Genomic DNA, 18,499 nt, shown 5'->3' with positions numbered 1-18,499 from the left:
CTGGCCTTGAGTTTGACACCCGTGCTTTACTTCTATTAATAAAAAAAAAATTAAATCTGAAAAATATACATGATGATGTGCATCAGGAAGGAATGCTACATTCGGTAGTGATGCAGAATGCTTGAGTGCAGTACAGGCTGTCACTACAGATTTTCACATTACTTAATACATTATGTACACGTCAGTTACTTCTCTTAAGCATAACCAAAAAGAAACCTCAGTAGCACTGAGTAAAGTGACCAATGCTTCTTATGGTACACACAATTAATCTTCATTAAAGTGTACCATATAAAGCATTGGTCACTTTACTCAGTGCTACTGAGGTTTCTTTTTGGTTACTTATTAGTTAAATGGTCCTCTATTTAGCCACTTACTATTTTTATTATTGATTTTTCTTGTGGTTGATAGTTCTCTTAAGCACCTGCCCTCATACGACTTGGAGGGACCATGCACCTACATGCATAAAAGTCCAAATTAAGCGTGTAAATCACTGTCTATAACTTAAAGGGAAAAAAAAACCCTCAAACCAAGTTTAGATAAATGACCCCCTTCCCATTCAGGTCTAACAAACTGGAATTAATTAGGCTTGAACAGGGTGACCACAGGGGTCTTGGCGATAGCGTCAGTCAAACAATTTAAGAGGACATTCCATGTCTGGGACATATCTGACACAGAGTCTCAGACTTCCAATTTATTTTTTCTCTTCCTCTGTATAATTCTCAAAACATATAGCTTTGCTTTCTATTTCATAGTATGAACAAACTGAACACATATATAAACAAATAATTTATTAGTGATTATCAGAGGTTACTAGGCCGATTTTTAAAACTTCTTCGTCTTAGCTAGACGATTGTTTCTCCACATGTGTAACTTTCGTAGAAGCTTCCAGTATTCAGGAGTATCTGGACTTCTTTCTGCCAAAGGTTTGGGAGGTCCCAAATCCAACTGAAAAAGCCTAAGGGAACACAATAGAAGGTGACATTTGAGAAATGAGAAGCTGGGAACATGGCTGTTCTCCTTAGAACATGTATCTATATACTTTTCATTTGACTTTTATTGTCAGGGTTTTTGGATATTTTGCACATTTGGTTAAAAGAACCATATTCACCTTCCATCCCGACATGCACAAATAATGCAAATCTAGACCACAGGTGTCACATATATTTTCTGAAAGTAGACACCTGGCACATGGACAGAAGCCAACGCAGTACTTCATAAAACATCAGCAACATTATTTAACTCCTTCACAACTGCCATTTGGCTGTATATGTCCTATCTGCAGATAGCACGTATATAAACGTCATGACTGTGGCCCACTTCTAACTGTTATAACTTTAGAACTGTGGAACCTAGAAACTTCAAATATCTAGTTTGTGTTTCTAGGTACCAAAGAACTGGAGATATCCACTGTTAAAGTTGCAGTAAAAAATTTGATTGGCTTATACAGCTTGTCATTTCTGACTAGAAACAAAAACTGCAGGTATCATATTAAAAGGGCGGATTCTCCTTTTTAATATGATACTAGACCAGTGTTTCTATGTGCCACAGCATAAAATATAGACATTTGAAGTATGCCCCCCCCCCCCTCTAGCCTGTCAGCCGAGAGTAGAATGGAGAATTTGCTGCATGAGCCATCGATTACAGTTTGAAACAGTACATGCACACCCTGCATCCTTAGTTAAACACTAGGAAGGTCAATGGATTGACACCATAAGTATTTACCAAAAGATGTTAAAAATATGTATTAAATTTCACCACCAATTAAAAAATTAAAAAACTTCAATGGGAAAAATGACAATTAATAAAACAATTAATGCCAATTAATAAAACTAACAATCATGTTAAAAGGCAAACAAAAAGCTATTTTCAAAATGTTCAGTTTTTCAAATGGATAATCCTACTACCCAAATTAGTTACTAACTTACATTTACCATATCTCGGCTTTGTGTTTGGGTCATTTTATAAGTGTCCTTTCATTTTATTACGATGCTAGAAAGATTACAAATTGAAAATAATTTTTTCTAATTTTCAAGAAAATTTTATAACTAATTATTTTAGGGACCATTTCTATTAGGGGTTTTTGACGTCATATGAATAGAAACCACCACAAATAATCCCTAAAACTATTCAAAACTGCACATAGCAAGTTTGTTAAGTATTTTACAGAAATTAAAACAAAATGAAGGTTTCATTTGGAATTTTCTAACTTCGTTATTAAAACTTAAATCTACCCACACAAGCTGAATAAAAATAGAACATGCATTTACAAATCTTGTGGATCCGAGTACAAGGACACCCCACACGTGGATGTAACCTGTTATCTGGGCGCATTGCAAGGTGCAGAAGGGAAGAGCTTCTGAGGTACCGAAACCCATTCCCCAAGAGAGAATGACTCCACTTTGTAAACTATTTACCAAAGGAGTACAGTTTGACACTTCTTTTTTTCGGTCCCCACCTGCAAAATTCCATACGTTTTTTAACCCCTTAAGGACGCAGCCATTTTACAGCTTAAGGCTCAGTCCCATTTTTTGGATTCTGACCTGCGTCTCTTTATATGGTTATAACTTTTGAACACTTTTACTTATCAAAGCGATTCTGAGATTGTTTTTTCCCCACATGTTGTACTTCATTTTAGTGGTAAATTTTGGCTGATAAGTTTTGCGTTTATTTACAAAAAAAAGGAAAAAAAAATGATGAATTTTTAGAAAAATTTGCCATTTTTGAAATTCAAAATCACCGCGTTTTCAGGCAGATCGATTTACCACCTAAATAACTTGCCGAATAACATTTCCCATTTGTCTACTTTACATTTTCATAATTTTTGAAATGTTTGGATAATTTATTTTGACGTCACGCGGCCTACAAATCGAATAGCGATTTTGCGTATTTTCTGAATTGACTATTTTGGGGATAAATACTGTTTGAAATTAAATTTTACATATTTAGCAACAAAAACCCCCTATATAACCAACCCATTTTCAAATCTGCACCCCACAAACTATCAGAAAACAGCATTTACAAAGATTGTTAACCCCTTGAGATCTTCATAGTAATTGAATCAAAATGGCGGTGAAATTTAGAATGGTCAAATTTTGTCGGTTATACGTTCATTTAGCCCTAAAATTTACACATTTCCAAAAGATAAAAAGAGAAAACCCACCATAAAATTTGTTCTACAATTTCTCCTGAGTGCAGCGACCCCCCACATTTGGACATTACTTGTGTTATGGGGGCACAGCGAGGCGCAGAAGGGAAGGAGCACCCTGCAGCTGCCAGGATTTTAGTTTCTTCGTTGCCCCCTTTTGAAGGCTATAAAATTTTCGCTTTTCCGTTATTTGGGCCATGTGACGGCATTTGTTTTTGCGGGATGAGATGCTTTTTCCAGTGTTACCATTTTGGGGTTGGTATCACCTATTGTTGAAAATTTAGGAACTTTTTTGAGGTCATGAGTAGAAAAGCATCAATTCTGTACTGGATTTTTTACTTTTTTTTTTTTCGTGTTCACCGTATAGCCTAATAATCATGTTATCTTTATTCTATGGGTCGATACGATTACGGGGACATGAATATTTTTTCTTATGTTTTACTAAATTTGCCAAATAAAACCCTAATGTGGGGAAAAATCTATCATTTTTGCATCGCCATCTTCCAAGTGGCATAACATTGTTACGTTTTTGGCTACAGAGCTGGTTGATGGCTTGTTTTATGCGGGACATGTTGTTCTTTGCAACAGTATCATTCTGGAGTACATATGTTTTGTTGATTTTGGGCGGGTTTTTAACGTTTTTTTTTTTTACGGCATTCATCATATGGGTTCAATAGTTTTATTCTATGGATTGTTACGGACGCGGTGATACTATATATGTGGGGTTTGTGTTATGATTTAGACTTTTTTGAGTGTTATATGTCTCTTTATATGTTTTGGGGCTTATGGGTATTTTTAGTGATTTATAAAGTAATTTTTTTATTGAAAAACATTTTTTTTTTACATTTTTTACTTGATCCACCATGGGATATGAACAAGCAATCATCTGATTGCTTGTTCATTATAATACTCTGCAATACTAATGTATTGCAGGGTATTAGCAGTACCAGCCTATGCAGATGCATAGGCTGACACTTTGCCTTTAAGATGACGTCACAGACGGAGATCGTGGGGTAAAGACCCCCGGAAGGCATGTTAAATGCCGCGGTCGCGTTGACCGCGGCATTTAACGGGTTTAACGCCCGCGATCGGAGCCCACTCCGACCGTGGGTGTTAGCCGGGGATGTCAACGGTAGATTACCGTTGAAATCCCGCGGCTAACGGTGCCGGTTCGGCTGCTATGCAGCGCTGAATCGGCATCGTCTCAGCGCAGTAGCTGTACTGCGCCGAGCGCTATTCGCGGGACTCAGCGCAGTACAGCTACGGCGCAGAGCGCTAAGGGGTTAAAGAGAACCTACCACCACGCATCTACCTAAAAAGGTAGATCGGGTGGTAGGTGGATGTAAGGGACGTGAGGATAGCTCTTTTTAGAGCTAATCCTCACGTCCCCGCTAACTTTTGATACACTTTATTAACCTAATATGTAAATTTCGTTATGCGGCTACTGGGCCGTGGAGTAGCCGGCACGAGGCTACACAGCGCGGCTACTCCATGCCCCAGTAGCAACATTACTCCTCCTACCCTGTTGCATGCGGCGCGCAGCTCCTCGTAGCTGCGCGCCCTCGTCCGACAAGCCGGCTACTGTGCATGCGCAGTAGCTCCGGCCTCGGAGCTGGGACTGCTCAGCCGTCGGCCGTGCGCAGAACGCCATCATGACGGACGAGGGCGCACAGCTACGAGGAGCTGCGCGCCGCACGCAACAGGGTAGGAGGAGTAATGTGGCTACTGGGGCGTGGAGTAGCCACGCTGTGTAGCCTCGTGCCGCCTACTCCACGCCCCAGTAGCCGCATAACGAAATTTACATATTAGGTCAATAAAGTGTACCAAAAGTTAGCAGGGACGTGAGGATTAGCTCTAAAAAGAGCTAATCCTCACGTCCCTTACATCCACCTACTACCCGATCTACCTTTATAGGTAGATTCATGGTGGTAGGTTCCCTTTAAAGCTGAAGTCACATTTCACCTTCCTGACACGGCCCGATTTTTTTAAATCTGACCTGTGTCACTATGAGTGGTTATAACTTTGGAACACTTTAACACATCCAAGTGCTTTTGAAACAGTTCTCTTAGGACACTTTGTACTTTATGTTAGTTGAAAAATTTTGGTGGTATGTTTTGCGTTTATTTATGAAAAAAACTCAATTTTCGAAATTCAAAATGTTCTACTTTTTCCACACATAGTCATAACAGCAAAAAAAAACCTTGATAACGAACATTAACCGAATGTCTGGTTTATGTTGACATGGTTTTTTAGGCATCCTCTCATTTTTGTAAGATGTTGCGGGGCTTTAGGTGCAATTTTTCAAATTTTTATAAAAACCGCAAAACCCTTCTATTGAGGGACCTGCTCAGATTTCAAGTCACTGTAAGAGACCTAAATAAAGTAAAACCCCATAAATTACCCCATTATAGAAACTACACCTTAATACCTTAACAAATGTAAAACAACTTTCATGAAGTTTGTGAACCCTTTAATTGTTTTACAGGGGATAAAACAAAATTGTGCGTGATTTTGAAATTTTACATGTTTTGGCTAAATGAATGTGTTTTTCAAAAAATGTACAAATTCTCAGTGGATAAAATACCAAATCTCTCCACAAGGTTTGAAACCCAATTTCTCCTGAGTACACCAATACCACACATGTGGTAGTAACCCACTGTATGGGCACACACCAGGGCATTGAAGGGAAGCAGAGCAGATTATTTTATTATTATTATTTCAGAGCATTGTCCCTTTTAAACAGCTATACAATATTTATTTTTTTGGCAATTTGGACGTATAAGGGCTTATTTTCTGCAACATTAGATGGACTTTACAAATACTTCATTTTAGTTGGTCATTAGCTTATTGATGGTATTTTATTAACTCTTAAAATGTTTTTAGGGAAAGAAAATAGTAAATTTTGGTTTCCTTTCTTCTTGTATTTTTTTGGGGCCGTTCACCATACCATAAAAGTAACATATTATCTGTATTCTATAGATCACTAGGATAACAGCGATACCTCATTTGTATAGTTTTTTAATGTATTTTTACAATTTTACTGAAGAAAAACTAATAAAGAGAAAATGTAATTTATTTTCGTATCGCCATCTTTTTGGAGACATAACTTTTTTATCATTTGGTTGACAGAGCTAGTTTAAGGGTTATTTGTTACGTGTTGAGTTGTCCTTTTCAGTGGTACCATTTTGGCGCACATTTTTTTTTTAAATCACTTTTTGGAACATTTTTGTGAAATGATTTTGTGAAATATGTACATTTTTGGCAAGTTTTTCAGGTATTGTTTTTAGGGCGTTCATCGAGCGGTTTCAATAAAAGGTTACAGATTTATTGTACAGACTGTTACGGATGCGGCGATACTAAATATGTGAGGTTTTTCATGATTTTGGGTTCTTTGTACTTTATTTGTATGTATAGGGAATGTTGGTGTTTAGTGGACTTTCACTTTAAGGAATCTCTGATCGTGGGCGTTAGTGGTGGGTGTCGGCTATAATATACAGCCAAACCCGCAGCTTCTGGCACCGCCGCAGCCTGTGACGTAGTCCAATCCCCGAAAAAGGTTACATTTTTCTGTGTACAGAAGGGCTTCTTTTCTGCATATCAAATTTTACTTCCTAGTGACGGTATTTTATACTCCATGTCGTATACTGGTTAGTGGAAGAAAATTCCAAATGCTGTGAAATTGACAAGAAAACACATTTTCCTCATATTCTTGTTAGCTTTTTTTCAACTTTCGCTTTGGGTTCACCAACCCAGGGTCGGGCAGATATGCGAGACTGGAGTCCTGTTTGTACCTAGATATGCGCATTACAGATATTTTGTGAGTATATTTTATCTGAATAAATTTTAAATATAAAGAACATACTACCCTATCCATACACATAATTTCTTCTAGTGATTTGCTATGAGGAATAATGGCAAGAAAAGGAGGATAAAAACGCAATGGTGTTGGTCTGAATGGTGACCTTTTCCTGTCGGAGGTTCTGTGGAAATATGCGAAGTTTTGTGAGAGAAAACTAAACCACCAAGCAACTGATCTGTTATTCATTGGATCGGAAGGAACAAATAAAGAACTTTGGAGCTCCGGTCAGAGTAATTTTTCTCCTTTCCTTTGTTTTAACTGTGGGACTTTTATGGACCAGTCCTGAGCCGTTGTTAGCTCCTAAGGGCCAAGTGTGCAACACATTAAGAAAGACTTTGATATTGGAGTATAAAATAATCTCTCTCTTAAAAGTCAATGCAATTTTCTGCAAAATTAGTTTGGCACACCTAGCAGATTTAACAATCCCTTTGCTGCGTATTTTGGTGAATATACACCTGTGGCGTATACATAAACTCCTCACATCTTACATTTTGACAGTATAGGAGCTTTTTACTTTACGTATAATATATTTTTGAAGGAGTTGCCCAAGCTATGTAGCCGGGGCGCTGTAATAAGGGGACAGGTGGGCTTGGGACAACCCCTTTTAACACATTTATGGATTACAACCAAATGTCTTTTTTTAGTATTTTTGGGAGTGTGAATTCTTTTTGAAGTTGTGTAGTGTGGTATACATAAACCTACTCACTTTGACGTATTTTTTAAATCCCTATTTGTGTGTACACCTCAACTTTGACGCAAGTTTTATACAGAAAAGCATATCTTAAAATTTGTAGCTGAAAAGCACATTACTGGTGATTTTATGATGATTTTTCTCATTTTAGAAAATCATATGAGTAAGAGGTCATCTGTCATCTATTACAGTTAAGAGGTAAATACTTTTCTGTTTAGGGCACATTTTTGGCCAAAGTAAATTTTTATGCATTTTTTAATATAATAAAAACATTTACCGTATATACTCGAGTATAAGCCGACCCGAGTATAAGCCGAGACCCCTAATTTTACCACCAAAACTGAGAAAAACGACTGACTCGACTATAAGCCGAGGGTGGGAATACAGCCAGCCCCTAGTAGTATACAGAAAGGCCCTAGTAGTATACAGAAAGGCCCTAGTAGTATACAGAAAGGCCCTAGTAGTATTCAGCCAGCCCCTAGTAGTATTCAGCCAGCCCCTAGTAGTATTCAGCCAGCCCCTAGTAGTATTCAGCCAGCCCCTAGTAGTATTCAGCAGCCTGCCCCCACGGCCCTTAAAAAAATAAACTTAAATACTCACCCTCCGATGTCAGCGCGTCCCGTCTTCTTTCTTCTCCGCGGCTCCTCTTCTCTCTTCCAGCATGGACGCGTCCATGTTTTCTTCTAGCATGCACATACTATGACGCGGCCGCTGCTGACGTAATAGTATGTGCGGCCACGAAATAAACATGGCCGCGTCCATGCCGGAAGAAAGGAGAAGAGCCGCGGAGAAGAAAGAAGACAGAACACGCTGACATCGGTAAGCAGTGCCGACATCGGGGAGCAGCGCTGACATCAGATGGTGAGTATTTAAGTTTATTTTTTTTGAGTGGGTAATTTTTTTTGTAATAGACTCGTGTATAAGCCGAGAGGACGTTTTTCAGCACATTTTTTGTGCTGAAAAACTCGGTTTATACACGAGTATATACGGTATATATAAAATACTATACTTTGAAACAAAATTGCATGCATGTGCCTGTGTTTATAACCTCCTAATTTTGAAAATTAGAAAAGTGTCTGCTTTCAAAAAAGATTGGGTTTAGTAGGATTCTTTAAGCTGTAATTTTTAAGTTTTATTTGTATATGACAAAATTATAAAAATTGTTCTATCCAATAAATTGTTCCCATAATTCATAAATATTCAATTGTAGTAATTGATCAGTTAAATTGGTTGGAGAATGTTTGTGAGCACCAATTCACAGATTCTCAATGCGATTTATGTTTGGACTGTGACTGGACCATATGAATTTGCCTTGATGTAAACCACTATGTTGTAGCTTTGACTGTATGATTGGAGTCGCTGTCCTGCTGAAAGGTAAACCTACCTAGCCTAACAGTTTTTCCACCAGAATTCCTATGTATTTAACAACATTCATCTTCCCATCAACTCTGACCATCTTTCCAGTCTCTGCTGCAAGCAAAGCATTCCCATAGCACGACGGTGTCACCACCATACTTCATGATTGGGATGGTCTATTTAGGTTGATGAGCAGAGTTGGCTTTCTTCCACACAGTGTTAAATAAGTGAAATTTGCCTAAACACCTTCTTTCATAAATTTGCTGTGTACCCCATCTTACCTATATAGCAGAATACATACAGAACAGTGCCCCTTACTGGGGGGCACAGACTCTCCCCCTCCCCGTTAATCTATTATTGATGGGCTTTCCAAGGGAGCATCTGAAAGATGCAGCAACACACATGATTGACAGTCACATAATTAAGTTTTATTGATCACCTTTTCTAAGGATAGGTGATTATCTCTTCCCAACAATGGACATAAAACTGTACAGTCGCTTTAGAACAGAGGCCTGGAAACAGCCTTCTTCTGTAACACCCACAATAACTCTGATCATAGCTTTTAAAGGTGTATTCCCAAGAAGACTTAAATGTACTCAGGATAACAAAACAATGCATTGTATTAATTCACTGTTATTAACAAAAATACAGTATTTCACAAATATAATTTCAACCTCTATCAGACCTGATGTTTACAGTTTGGTTGCCCCTGGATCCGACCGTGAATCTCCTGACTATGGTCGGATTCTTCTCAAGAATAGCTTCTCATGTCTGCATGGCTTCAGTGCTCTCTTCTTCCTACCCCTCCCCCCTGCATTTCAAGAGCAGCTCAGACACAGGCACTTCCTGCCATGAAGCAGCAGTGTACAGAGATTTACTCTACTAGCTACAGACAGATAAGGTCTTTAACCGGGAGGGATGTATACAAGAGCTGACCGTGTGTGTTATAGGCACTATCATATGCCAGTGCACGATCGTCGGCGTATCATACATTTCCCCCTATATTTCTCACAGTGTTAAAACAAACAAACAAACAATAAAACTATAGAAGAAAAACATTGTGAATTACCATTCAGGATACTCGGAATCATCTTTCAGCTTAACATCAGATGCAGCCTTGTATATATTCACACCCATAGCATGTGTCGTCAGGATAGCCGGGTCTTTACATACTTCAGGTCCTTTCTGAACTTCTTTAACAAATCCTTTTCCTTTTCCTTTAGCAACTGTGAAGAAGGTGTAGAGTCACCAATTTATTAATACATGGTTTAAACGGTTGAAAGAAGACATGTCAAAAGTTTAACCAAGGAAGGGAAGGGATTGGATGATGAAGGGAATTAAGAGAAACAACTCTGTATTATCACATAACTATCAATGATATTTAGATGTAAAAAGGGCATCTAAACCCTTCTTGAAGGTCTCTGCTGTTCCTACTGTGACCAGGCTTGAGGCAGGCTATCCCACAGATTGACAGTTCACACAGTATGGAAAACCTGCCGGCTCTGGTGATTAAACTTTGTTTTCTCCAGACTCAGACAGTGTCCCCTTGTCTTTTGATTTGATTTAACTTGGAACAACTTTCCACCTTATCCTTTGTGTGGACCATTCATATATTTATTCATCAAGTCCCCTCAGTCTCTTTTCAAGACTAAATAAATCTAGTTGTTTTTATCTTTTCTCATAACTGAAACCCTTGTAACCCCTTATATTTGTGGCTCTACCCTCTATAGTTTCTGGGCATCCTTTTTATGGACCGGTGCCCAGAACTGGACAGAATATTCCAGGTGAGGTCCAACCAATGCCTTGTACAGTGGTAATATTACATCCCTATCCCGAGACTCCATACCACTTTTGATACATGACAAGATATTGCTGGCTTGATAGGCAGCTAATTGACATTGCATGCTGTTATTTAATTTATGATGTATTAGTACACCGAGGTCTTTCTCAACAAGGGACTCTCCCGGATTTATTCCCCCAAGGACATAGGTTTCATGTGAATTATTAGCCCCCAGGTGCCTAACCTTACATTTGTCCACATTGAAACTCATTTGCCAAGTCATCTGCCACTCAGTTTGTCCAAGTCACCCTTGCAGCCTATGAACTTCCTCCACAGACTGTATTACACTATACAGCTTGATGTCATCTGCAAAAATAGATGCAGTGCTATAAATCCCTACCTCTTTATTATTTATAAATTAAATAGTGGGCAGAGCACTGTGGTACACCACTTATAACTGGTGACCATTCTGAGTAGGAATCATTGACCACAAACGATTACTGCCAAACCAACAAACTTGTTACCTTTAGGAATACAATTTAGAAGTATAATGACCCATTATACATTTTTAAAAAAAAAACAAAACTACACAAAAGGCAGGTCACAGTTGATAAGCTTCAAAGTCCTCAATTTCAGAAAATTTACTTTTTTTTTATCCAAGTTTTCATCATAAAAGTGTACACCGTAATCTCAGAGGCCTCCTTGGCCAATGTTAAAGGAGTATTCCCACAAAGACAAGATTTTTAAATATACTCAGGATAACAAAATAATTCACTGTTATTAACGAAAAATACAGCATTTCACAGATATAATTCCAGCCTGCCGATCAGTTCTGGTGTATGGAATTTTGGTCACCCCGGGATCGGATTATAAATCTTCTGACTAGCTTCTCCTCTCGCATCCGGCCCCTCCCCCTGCATTACAAGAATATCTCCGACACAAAAACTTCCTGTCAGCAAGCAGCAGTGTGAAACTACAGATAAGAGAAGATCTTTATAGCAGGGGAAGAAGGTTTAGCAGTGCAGGCTGTATGTGTGTGTGTTATAGCCGAGATGTAGCAGAACTGAGAGCGTCATTGTGTTTTATATCCATCTCATCATCTCTGATCAGTCTCATCTCTAGTGATACTAGTGTATGTTCAGAAGCTAAATTAAAGTGTAGCTGAAACCTGCCCTAATGATCTAAGCACATTGTCAGCACACAGCATCTCATAGCACTACAGGGATCATAAAGTGTCTGCTTAGAGAGTTCCCACCTACACTCTGGAATTTTACCTACTCAAAAAACGAACACCAGATATACACAGAAACTATGTTATTGAAAAAACATGTGACAAAATTTTATTTGATCAATTATAATGACATTGAAAAAACATGCACAGTAAAAAACATGAAACAGACGTTTTATACAAGGGAGGTGGTAGCTAATACTGGACAGGTAACATAAAACATCGAGGTGGCATGATGACGTAAAGATGTCAGTACACAGTAACATATAGTCTATCTCCTGGGCCTATAGAGAGGCCATATCAAGGCACAAACAACGGTATAATAATTAAGTCTAATGTATCAAATGACAAAGTATGACAAACCAATATTCGTATTACCTAGGCACCAGGATACACGTGACCACCAAGATGAACAAGTACCTCAACGTGTGTTTCGGCACTCTGCCTTCGTGTTACCTATCACCGTTAAAGGGGAAATTTGAGCGTACAATCTTAATATATAGACACCACTCCTGACTGTCACTTTAACAGTTAATATCTCCTTTCATATGAAATAGGAGAAGTCTTTATTAGAATTGTGTCACTGATCTAAAGTTATTGTCCTCTCATAGGTGCCACCTCAGCAGCCTTTTAGCTGGCATGGAGCAGAGAGGAAAATGAGAGGGTGCAGAGAGGGAGCAGCTAGAGCTAGAGCTAGCTAGAAGTGTGTGCTGAAGGTAGGTACATGAAGTGTAGATGTTAAAGGGGTTGTCCGAGTTTAAAAAAATGTAAACAAACATGGCCGCCGGAGCAGCGCTACATTCAGCTTCCGGCCGGCCGTGGCCGGGTACGCCTATCCGTCCTTATACACAGCATTGTGTATGGGGGCCGGAAGGTTGTCGTGTCCGGCCGGAAGCTGAATGCAGCGCTGCTCCGGCGGCCATGTTTGTTTACATGGCGCCCGGACCGGAGCGACAGCAGCGTTGGATACGGGAGGGCACCGGGAGGTAAGTACAGCTTTATTATTTTAGTCAGCCCGCTCCCGGCCACATATATTTTTTTAGCAAAACTCGGAGAACCCCTTTAAACCGCCCCCCTGCTCTCCCTCAGCATTTTACACCTCCCTCTGCAGGATGTAATCAGAGTGGCTCTGGTAGCACCTCCAGTAGTTCTTTCCGCTTATTAGCATGATTTTTTAAGTTTTATTTAGATAAACATAAGAAGATTACTGTAGTCTGAATTTCTGGATCTATGAGTCAGTGTCCCTAGTTTATCATGCTTTATTTTGATGGTAGATTTCCTTTAACACCATGAACCAGAACTTGTCCAAAAACTTGCCGATAAATATGTAAAACACGCATTCCTGGATATGTTTTTTTTTAATTTTACAACGGAACTGAACTATTTATACCCAAGTTTTGGAATTCACACTAATTCTTTCAAATCGCAGAGGGTACCTCTGCATTGCTAAACGATGGTGCACATATTAAACGCATCTTAAAGTGTGTGTTTAATTTACTGAGTTGTGTAAAGGAGTGATAAATAATATATCTGTGTGATCCTCAGTGGAATTTTGTACAAAAAGTGTTTAGCACACTTCTGGGCCTCATTTCGTCTCTAACTGTACTATATGGTTTCCCATGTCAACCGCTGGTCTCCGCTAGTTTTCTGATAGAGATACCGTATTAATCTCCCTTTCCCTACCACTTTTTGGGTTTCTATGACCCAAATTCCACTATGGGCATGACAGGGAATAGAGTGGGCAAGCTGGTGCACTGGGGAATGCTGAGCCCCTCACGTTTACTAAAGTCTCCCCCAGCGATCCAGTGAAAGTAGAGCAAAAAAGTCAGAACCGGCAGAGTTTACACCCCTATTTACCAAGAGGCCAGGAGCCCCTCAGTAGATACCGACATCACGCAAACAGAGAGAACATACAAACTCTTTGCAGATGTTGACCTGGATGCGACTTGAACCCAGGACCCCAGCGCTGCAAGGCTGTAGAGCTACGCTTCAACTACTGAGCAACCATGCTGCCCTCTAACTTACCAATAGATCCAGGAAAGTGACTGCGGTAAACTTATGATATTTGTCATTCATTGCTCCCTTCCTCCTAAATTCAACTTTTACTGTATCAATGAGCAGAGCAGGTCCCACCCCATTTCCTGCTGCTATATTACACAGGCAGAGGTAGGGGAAGAAAGCAGGGGGGGAGGTTGAGACATCTTTTGTTCATTGTAAAGAGTGAAAAGACATCAACATCACTGAGGGCCCCTTGGTCTTATCAAAATAATTTTAAAAGTTGATTTTAGAAGGAAGGAGCCTGTGGATAACATATATAAAAAGATTACGTGGCCTGAGACATACACTATCTTCATCCTACTCATGCCTACTTTCAATCCCAAATGACCCAGGCTCTCCTTACCTCCAGCGTTGGGAGGAAGATCTAGACATCTCTTTGACGGACGAACGAAAAGGCAGGATCTATGAACTCTGTCACTACGCAACGTTCTCGCTACCAGGAAGCGGGTTACAAATTATTGGCAAGATGGTACAGAGTACCCACTAGGCTACACACGATGTTTCCTCAAGTCTCTGATATCTGCTGGAGACGTTACGAGGAGGAGGCTCTTTCCTACATATGTTCTGGTCCTGTAGAGTTCTATCACAGCTCTGGCTCGATCTGGGAAATGTAATATCCCGCTTGTGCGGAGAGTCAATCGTGTTGGAACCAGCCCTCTTCCATCAATGTGATGTCTGTGCAGCGATACAAGAAATCTCTTGTTCGTTTCCTCATCATTGCTGCGAGGGCCTGCATCCCACTTTTATGGAAGCAAACGGTACCACCGACGATGGCTATGTGGACAGCGAAGGTGAACGATCTGATGTATATGGAAGATCTCACCTCTTCGGTGCATGGTGCACATGATAAGTTTCTCAAAACATGGCAACCCTGGATCCAATTTAAGTTATCTCCCGAATATAGGGAGCTACTGTAAAGCATTGCGTGACCCTCATCCCTCCTGGTCGAGACAACCCAGCCCCTTTCCCCTCACTCCCTTCCTTTATCACCTCTCTCTTCCTCCAATACCCTTATTCAATGTTCCCCCCGCACCTTTGCCGGCCTTTCCTGGCAAAATGCAGAACTTTTCCTTCTCTACTTCTTATTCTTCGTGCCCCTGGCAGGCCACTATGGGGCCACGTTAGGGCCTACTGTTCTAACTCTCCCCTCGCTGGAGAATAATAGAAGGACGGACAGGCAGATTCAATGTGATTACACAATTTTTGACGCTGAACCTCACAATAAAGTGCAGAAACCTCTCTCATTATTGTATCCTATAGTCACTACTCATCCTTTGGCACTTAGCTTTTAGATTTTCTTCTGCTTGACAGCTTCTGCTCTGTAAACACTATGTGAACTCATGTTGTTGTAATCTGCTCTGCTCTGCTCAAATAAAGAAATTATAAAAAAAAAAAAAAAAAAGGATTACGACTGCCAGGGTGCCTGGATCTATGAGTAAATGTTGTTGGTTTATGATCGATATTGATGGTAGATTTCCTTCAAAATTACAATCAAAAAATGGTCTTTGTTTTAGTATTTTTGGAAGTGTTCATTTTGTTTATGTTGAAAATTTTGTATATATAAAAATCTATAAAACTGTAATAAAGTGTTGCACACTTATACCTGTAGGAGTCCACACGTTATAGACATATACACTCACCGGCCACTTTATTAGGTACACCATGCTAGTAACGGGTTGGACCCCCTTTTGCCTTCAGAACTGCCTCAATTCTTCGTGGCATAGATTCAACAAGGTGCTGGAAGCATTCCTCAGAGATTTTGCTCCATATTGACATGATGGCATCACACAGTTGCCGCAGATTTGTCGGCTGCACATCCATGATGCGAATCTCCCGTTCTACCACATCCCAAAGATGCTCTATTGGATTGAGATCTGGTGACTGTGGAGGCCATTTGAGTACAGTGAACTCATTGTCATGTTCAGGAAACCAGTCTGAGATGATTCCAGCTTTATGACATGGCGCATTATCTTGCTGAAAGTAGCCATCAGATGTTGGGTACATTGTGGTCATAAAGGGATGGACATGGTCAGCAACAATACTCAGGTAGGCTGTGGCGTTGCAACGATGCTCAATTGGTACTAAGGGGCCGAAAGAGTGCCAAGAAAATATTCCCCACACCATGACACCACCACCACCAGCCTGAACCGTTGATACAAGGCAGGATGGATCCATGCTTTCACGTTGTCGACGCCAAATTCTGACCCTACCATCCGAATGTCGCAGCAGAAATCGAGACTCATCAGACCAGGCAACGTTTTTCCAGTCTTCTACTGTCCAATTTCGATGAGCTTGTGCAAATTGTAGCCTCAGTTTCCTGTTCTTAGCTGAAAGGAGTGGCACCCGGTGTGGTCTTCTGCTGCTGTAGCCCATCTGCCTCAAAGTTCGACGTACTGTGCGTTCAGAGATGCTCTTCTGCCTACCTTGGTTGTAACGGGTGGCGATTTGAGTCACTGTTGCCTTTCTATCAGCTCGAACCAGTCTGCCCATTCTCCTCTGACATCAACAAGGCATTTCCGCCCACAGAACTGCAGCTCACTGGATGTTTTTTCTTTTTCAGACCATTCTCTGTAAAACCTAGAGATGGTTGTGCGCGAAAATCCCAGTAGATCAGCAGTTTCTGAAATACTCAGACCAGCCCTTCTGGCACCAACAACCATGCCACGTTCAAAGGCACTCAAGTCACCTTTCTTCCCCATACTGATGCTCGGTTTGAACTGCAGGAGATTGTCTTGACCATGTTTACATGCCTAAATGCCATGTGATTGGCTGATTAGAAATTAAGTGTTAACGAGCAGTTGGACAGGTGTACCTAATAAAGTGGCCGGTGAGTGTATAACTGCCCACTTCCTACTAGGGTGTAAATCTCCGCTTTGATGGGAATTTTATGCTTAATGATTTATTTTTTTTTTTAATTATTTAAGCTTGTCACAAAGTTGTGAGAGGGTTGTACAGGCTGACTGTTGATCAAGACAAATGCAGTTACCAGGTTGTCTAGTTTCATAAAAATATATAGTTTTTAGGGGTACATTTATGTTTTAATGTGTTTATTTGCTTTATTTTGATGCTTGTGCTCGCTTTCAGATTTTTGGTTATAATAGTTTTAGTAATATTATGATGATGTATTAATGTAGACATATAACTATGGGATATGTATGAATATTCTATGTTCATCTATTACATTTATTTTCTACTTTGAGCTATTCCATGTTTGTCCAAAGTACAAGTGGCTTTCTTAACTGAAGACAATCCTTTATGCGTGATGTTCAGTTATCTCAAACACGGAACCAGTATGGCGGATGTGGATCCCGCAGGAAGCGTAAAGTTATGTGATTTATGTAATAAATGATACATATGACATCTCACTCTGCTCTCCAGTGATTTCTATCAGAACTACAGGCGGTCCCCTACTTAAGAACACCTGACTTACATACGACCCCTAGTTACAAACGGACCTCTGGATTTTGGTAATTTACTGTACTTTAGTCCTAGGCTACAATAAACAGCTGTAACAGTTATCAATGGTGCCTGTAATTAAGATTTATTATTAATCCTGGTTCTTATGACAATCCAACATTTTTAAAATCTAATTGTCACAGAGACCAAAAAATATTGACTGGGCTTACAATGATAAAGTATACAGTTCCGACTTACAACTCAACTTAGGTTCTGTAGGTTTGTTCTTATCTTGTATGTAACCCGGGGACTGCCTGTACTAGGAAGGCTCATGGAGCAAAGCAATGACACAAGTCCTCAGCAGTACAGGTCAGCTGCAGGCAACTTGTATTCCCAGAGGTATTTTCAGTCTATAGAGGCTGGTAAGCTACTACAAAGGACATCTGTATCGCTGGGGTGATGCTCCTGCACCCCACATTCACCACAGCTACACGTATGCAGATGCAGCGTTTCTTCTGATGTGCACTACACTCAATGCCCAGAAGGGAACAGCAAGGTTACACCAAGGTGATATAGCCCTGGCATACAATGTTAGCTACACCGACTGCCAAATGAAAAGAGCCAAATCCCCATGACAGTCACTTGTGAGGAAGCCTCCTCGTCACCCCACTACTATATACAAGGTCCTGTAGCATCTCCAAGGACACGCCGTAAAGCAATGTCGTACATTACAGCATTTACCACTTTCTGGTCTAAATAAAAACTCTTCTCACCCGGCTTCTTGGCGTAGCCACGTAGCTGCAGTGCCCCGGGTCGGCTGATAAAGGTGCCTACTACCCTCAGAGCTGCTCTGCCAGCCATCTCACACGTGCTGCCAGTTCCGGGGCACTAGGAGCGCATTGCATTTCGGGACCTGTAGTTCCCTCCGCGCGGACGCCCCACCTCTCCGAGCCTGTCAAGCAATATAATGCCCTATACAAAGCCGT

At 40.3% G+C, this 18,499-nt stretch overlaps 1 protein-coding gene across 1 annotated transcript; it reads right to left on the bottom strand.

The window, feature by feature from the left end:
- Positions 1-773: 773 nt before the first annotated feature.
- On the bottom strand, positions 774-18,495 carry MRPL54 (mitochondrial ribosomal protein L54). The gene is made up of 3 exons (XM_072113098.1): positions 18,287-18,495; positions 10,121-10,277; positions 774-955 (listed from the first exon to the last, which is right to left on the bottom strand). The coding sequence occupies exons 1-3, from the start codon at positions 18,372-18,374 to the stop codon at positions 823-825; spliced, it is 378 nt and encodes a 125-aa protein (XP_071969199.1). The 5' UTR covers positions 18,375-18,495; the 3' UTR covers positions 774-822.
- Between the last annotated feature and the right edge of the window lie 4 nt (positions 18,496-18,499).

The sequence above is a fragment of the Engystomops pustulosus genome, chromosome 1 (genome assembly GCF_040894005.1).
Source record: "Engystomops pustulosus chromosome 1, aEngPut4.maternal, whole genome shotgun sequence".
Lineage (NCBI taxonomy): Eukaryota > Metazoa > Chordata > Amphibia > Anura > Leptodactylidae > Engystomops > Engystomops pustulosus.
The sequence above is the reverse complement of the archived record's forward strand: the minus strand, read 5'-3'. Positions and strand labels throughout refer to the sequence as shown.

What these genes read in the sequence shown, in the direction of transcription:
- MRPL54 (XM_072113098.1), bottom strand. Translation starts at nt 18,374, where the DNA reads ATGGCTGGCAGAGCAGCTCTGAGGGTAGTAGGCACCTTTATCAGCCGA. An exon ending in TGGCTACGCCAAGAAGCCGG is followed by an intron (nt 10,278 to 18,286) that starts GTGAGAAGAGTT and finishes CCTTCTTCACAG; the next exon opens with TTGCTAAAGGAAAAGGAAAA. An exon ending in GATTCCGAGTATCCTGAATG is followed by an intron (nt 956 to 10,120) that starts GTAATTCACAAT and finishes GTGTTCCCTTAG; the next exon opens with GCTTTTTCAGTTGGATTTGG.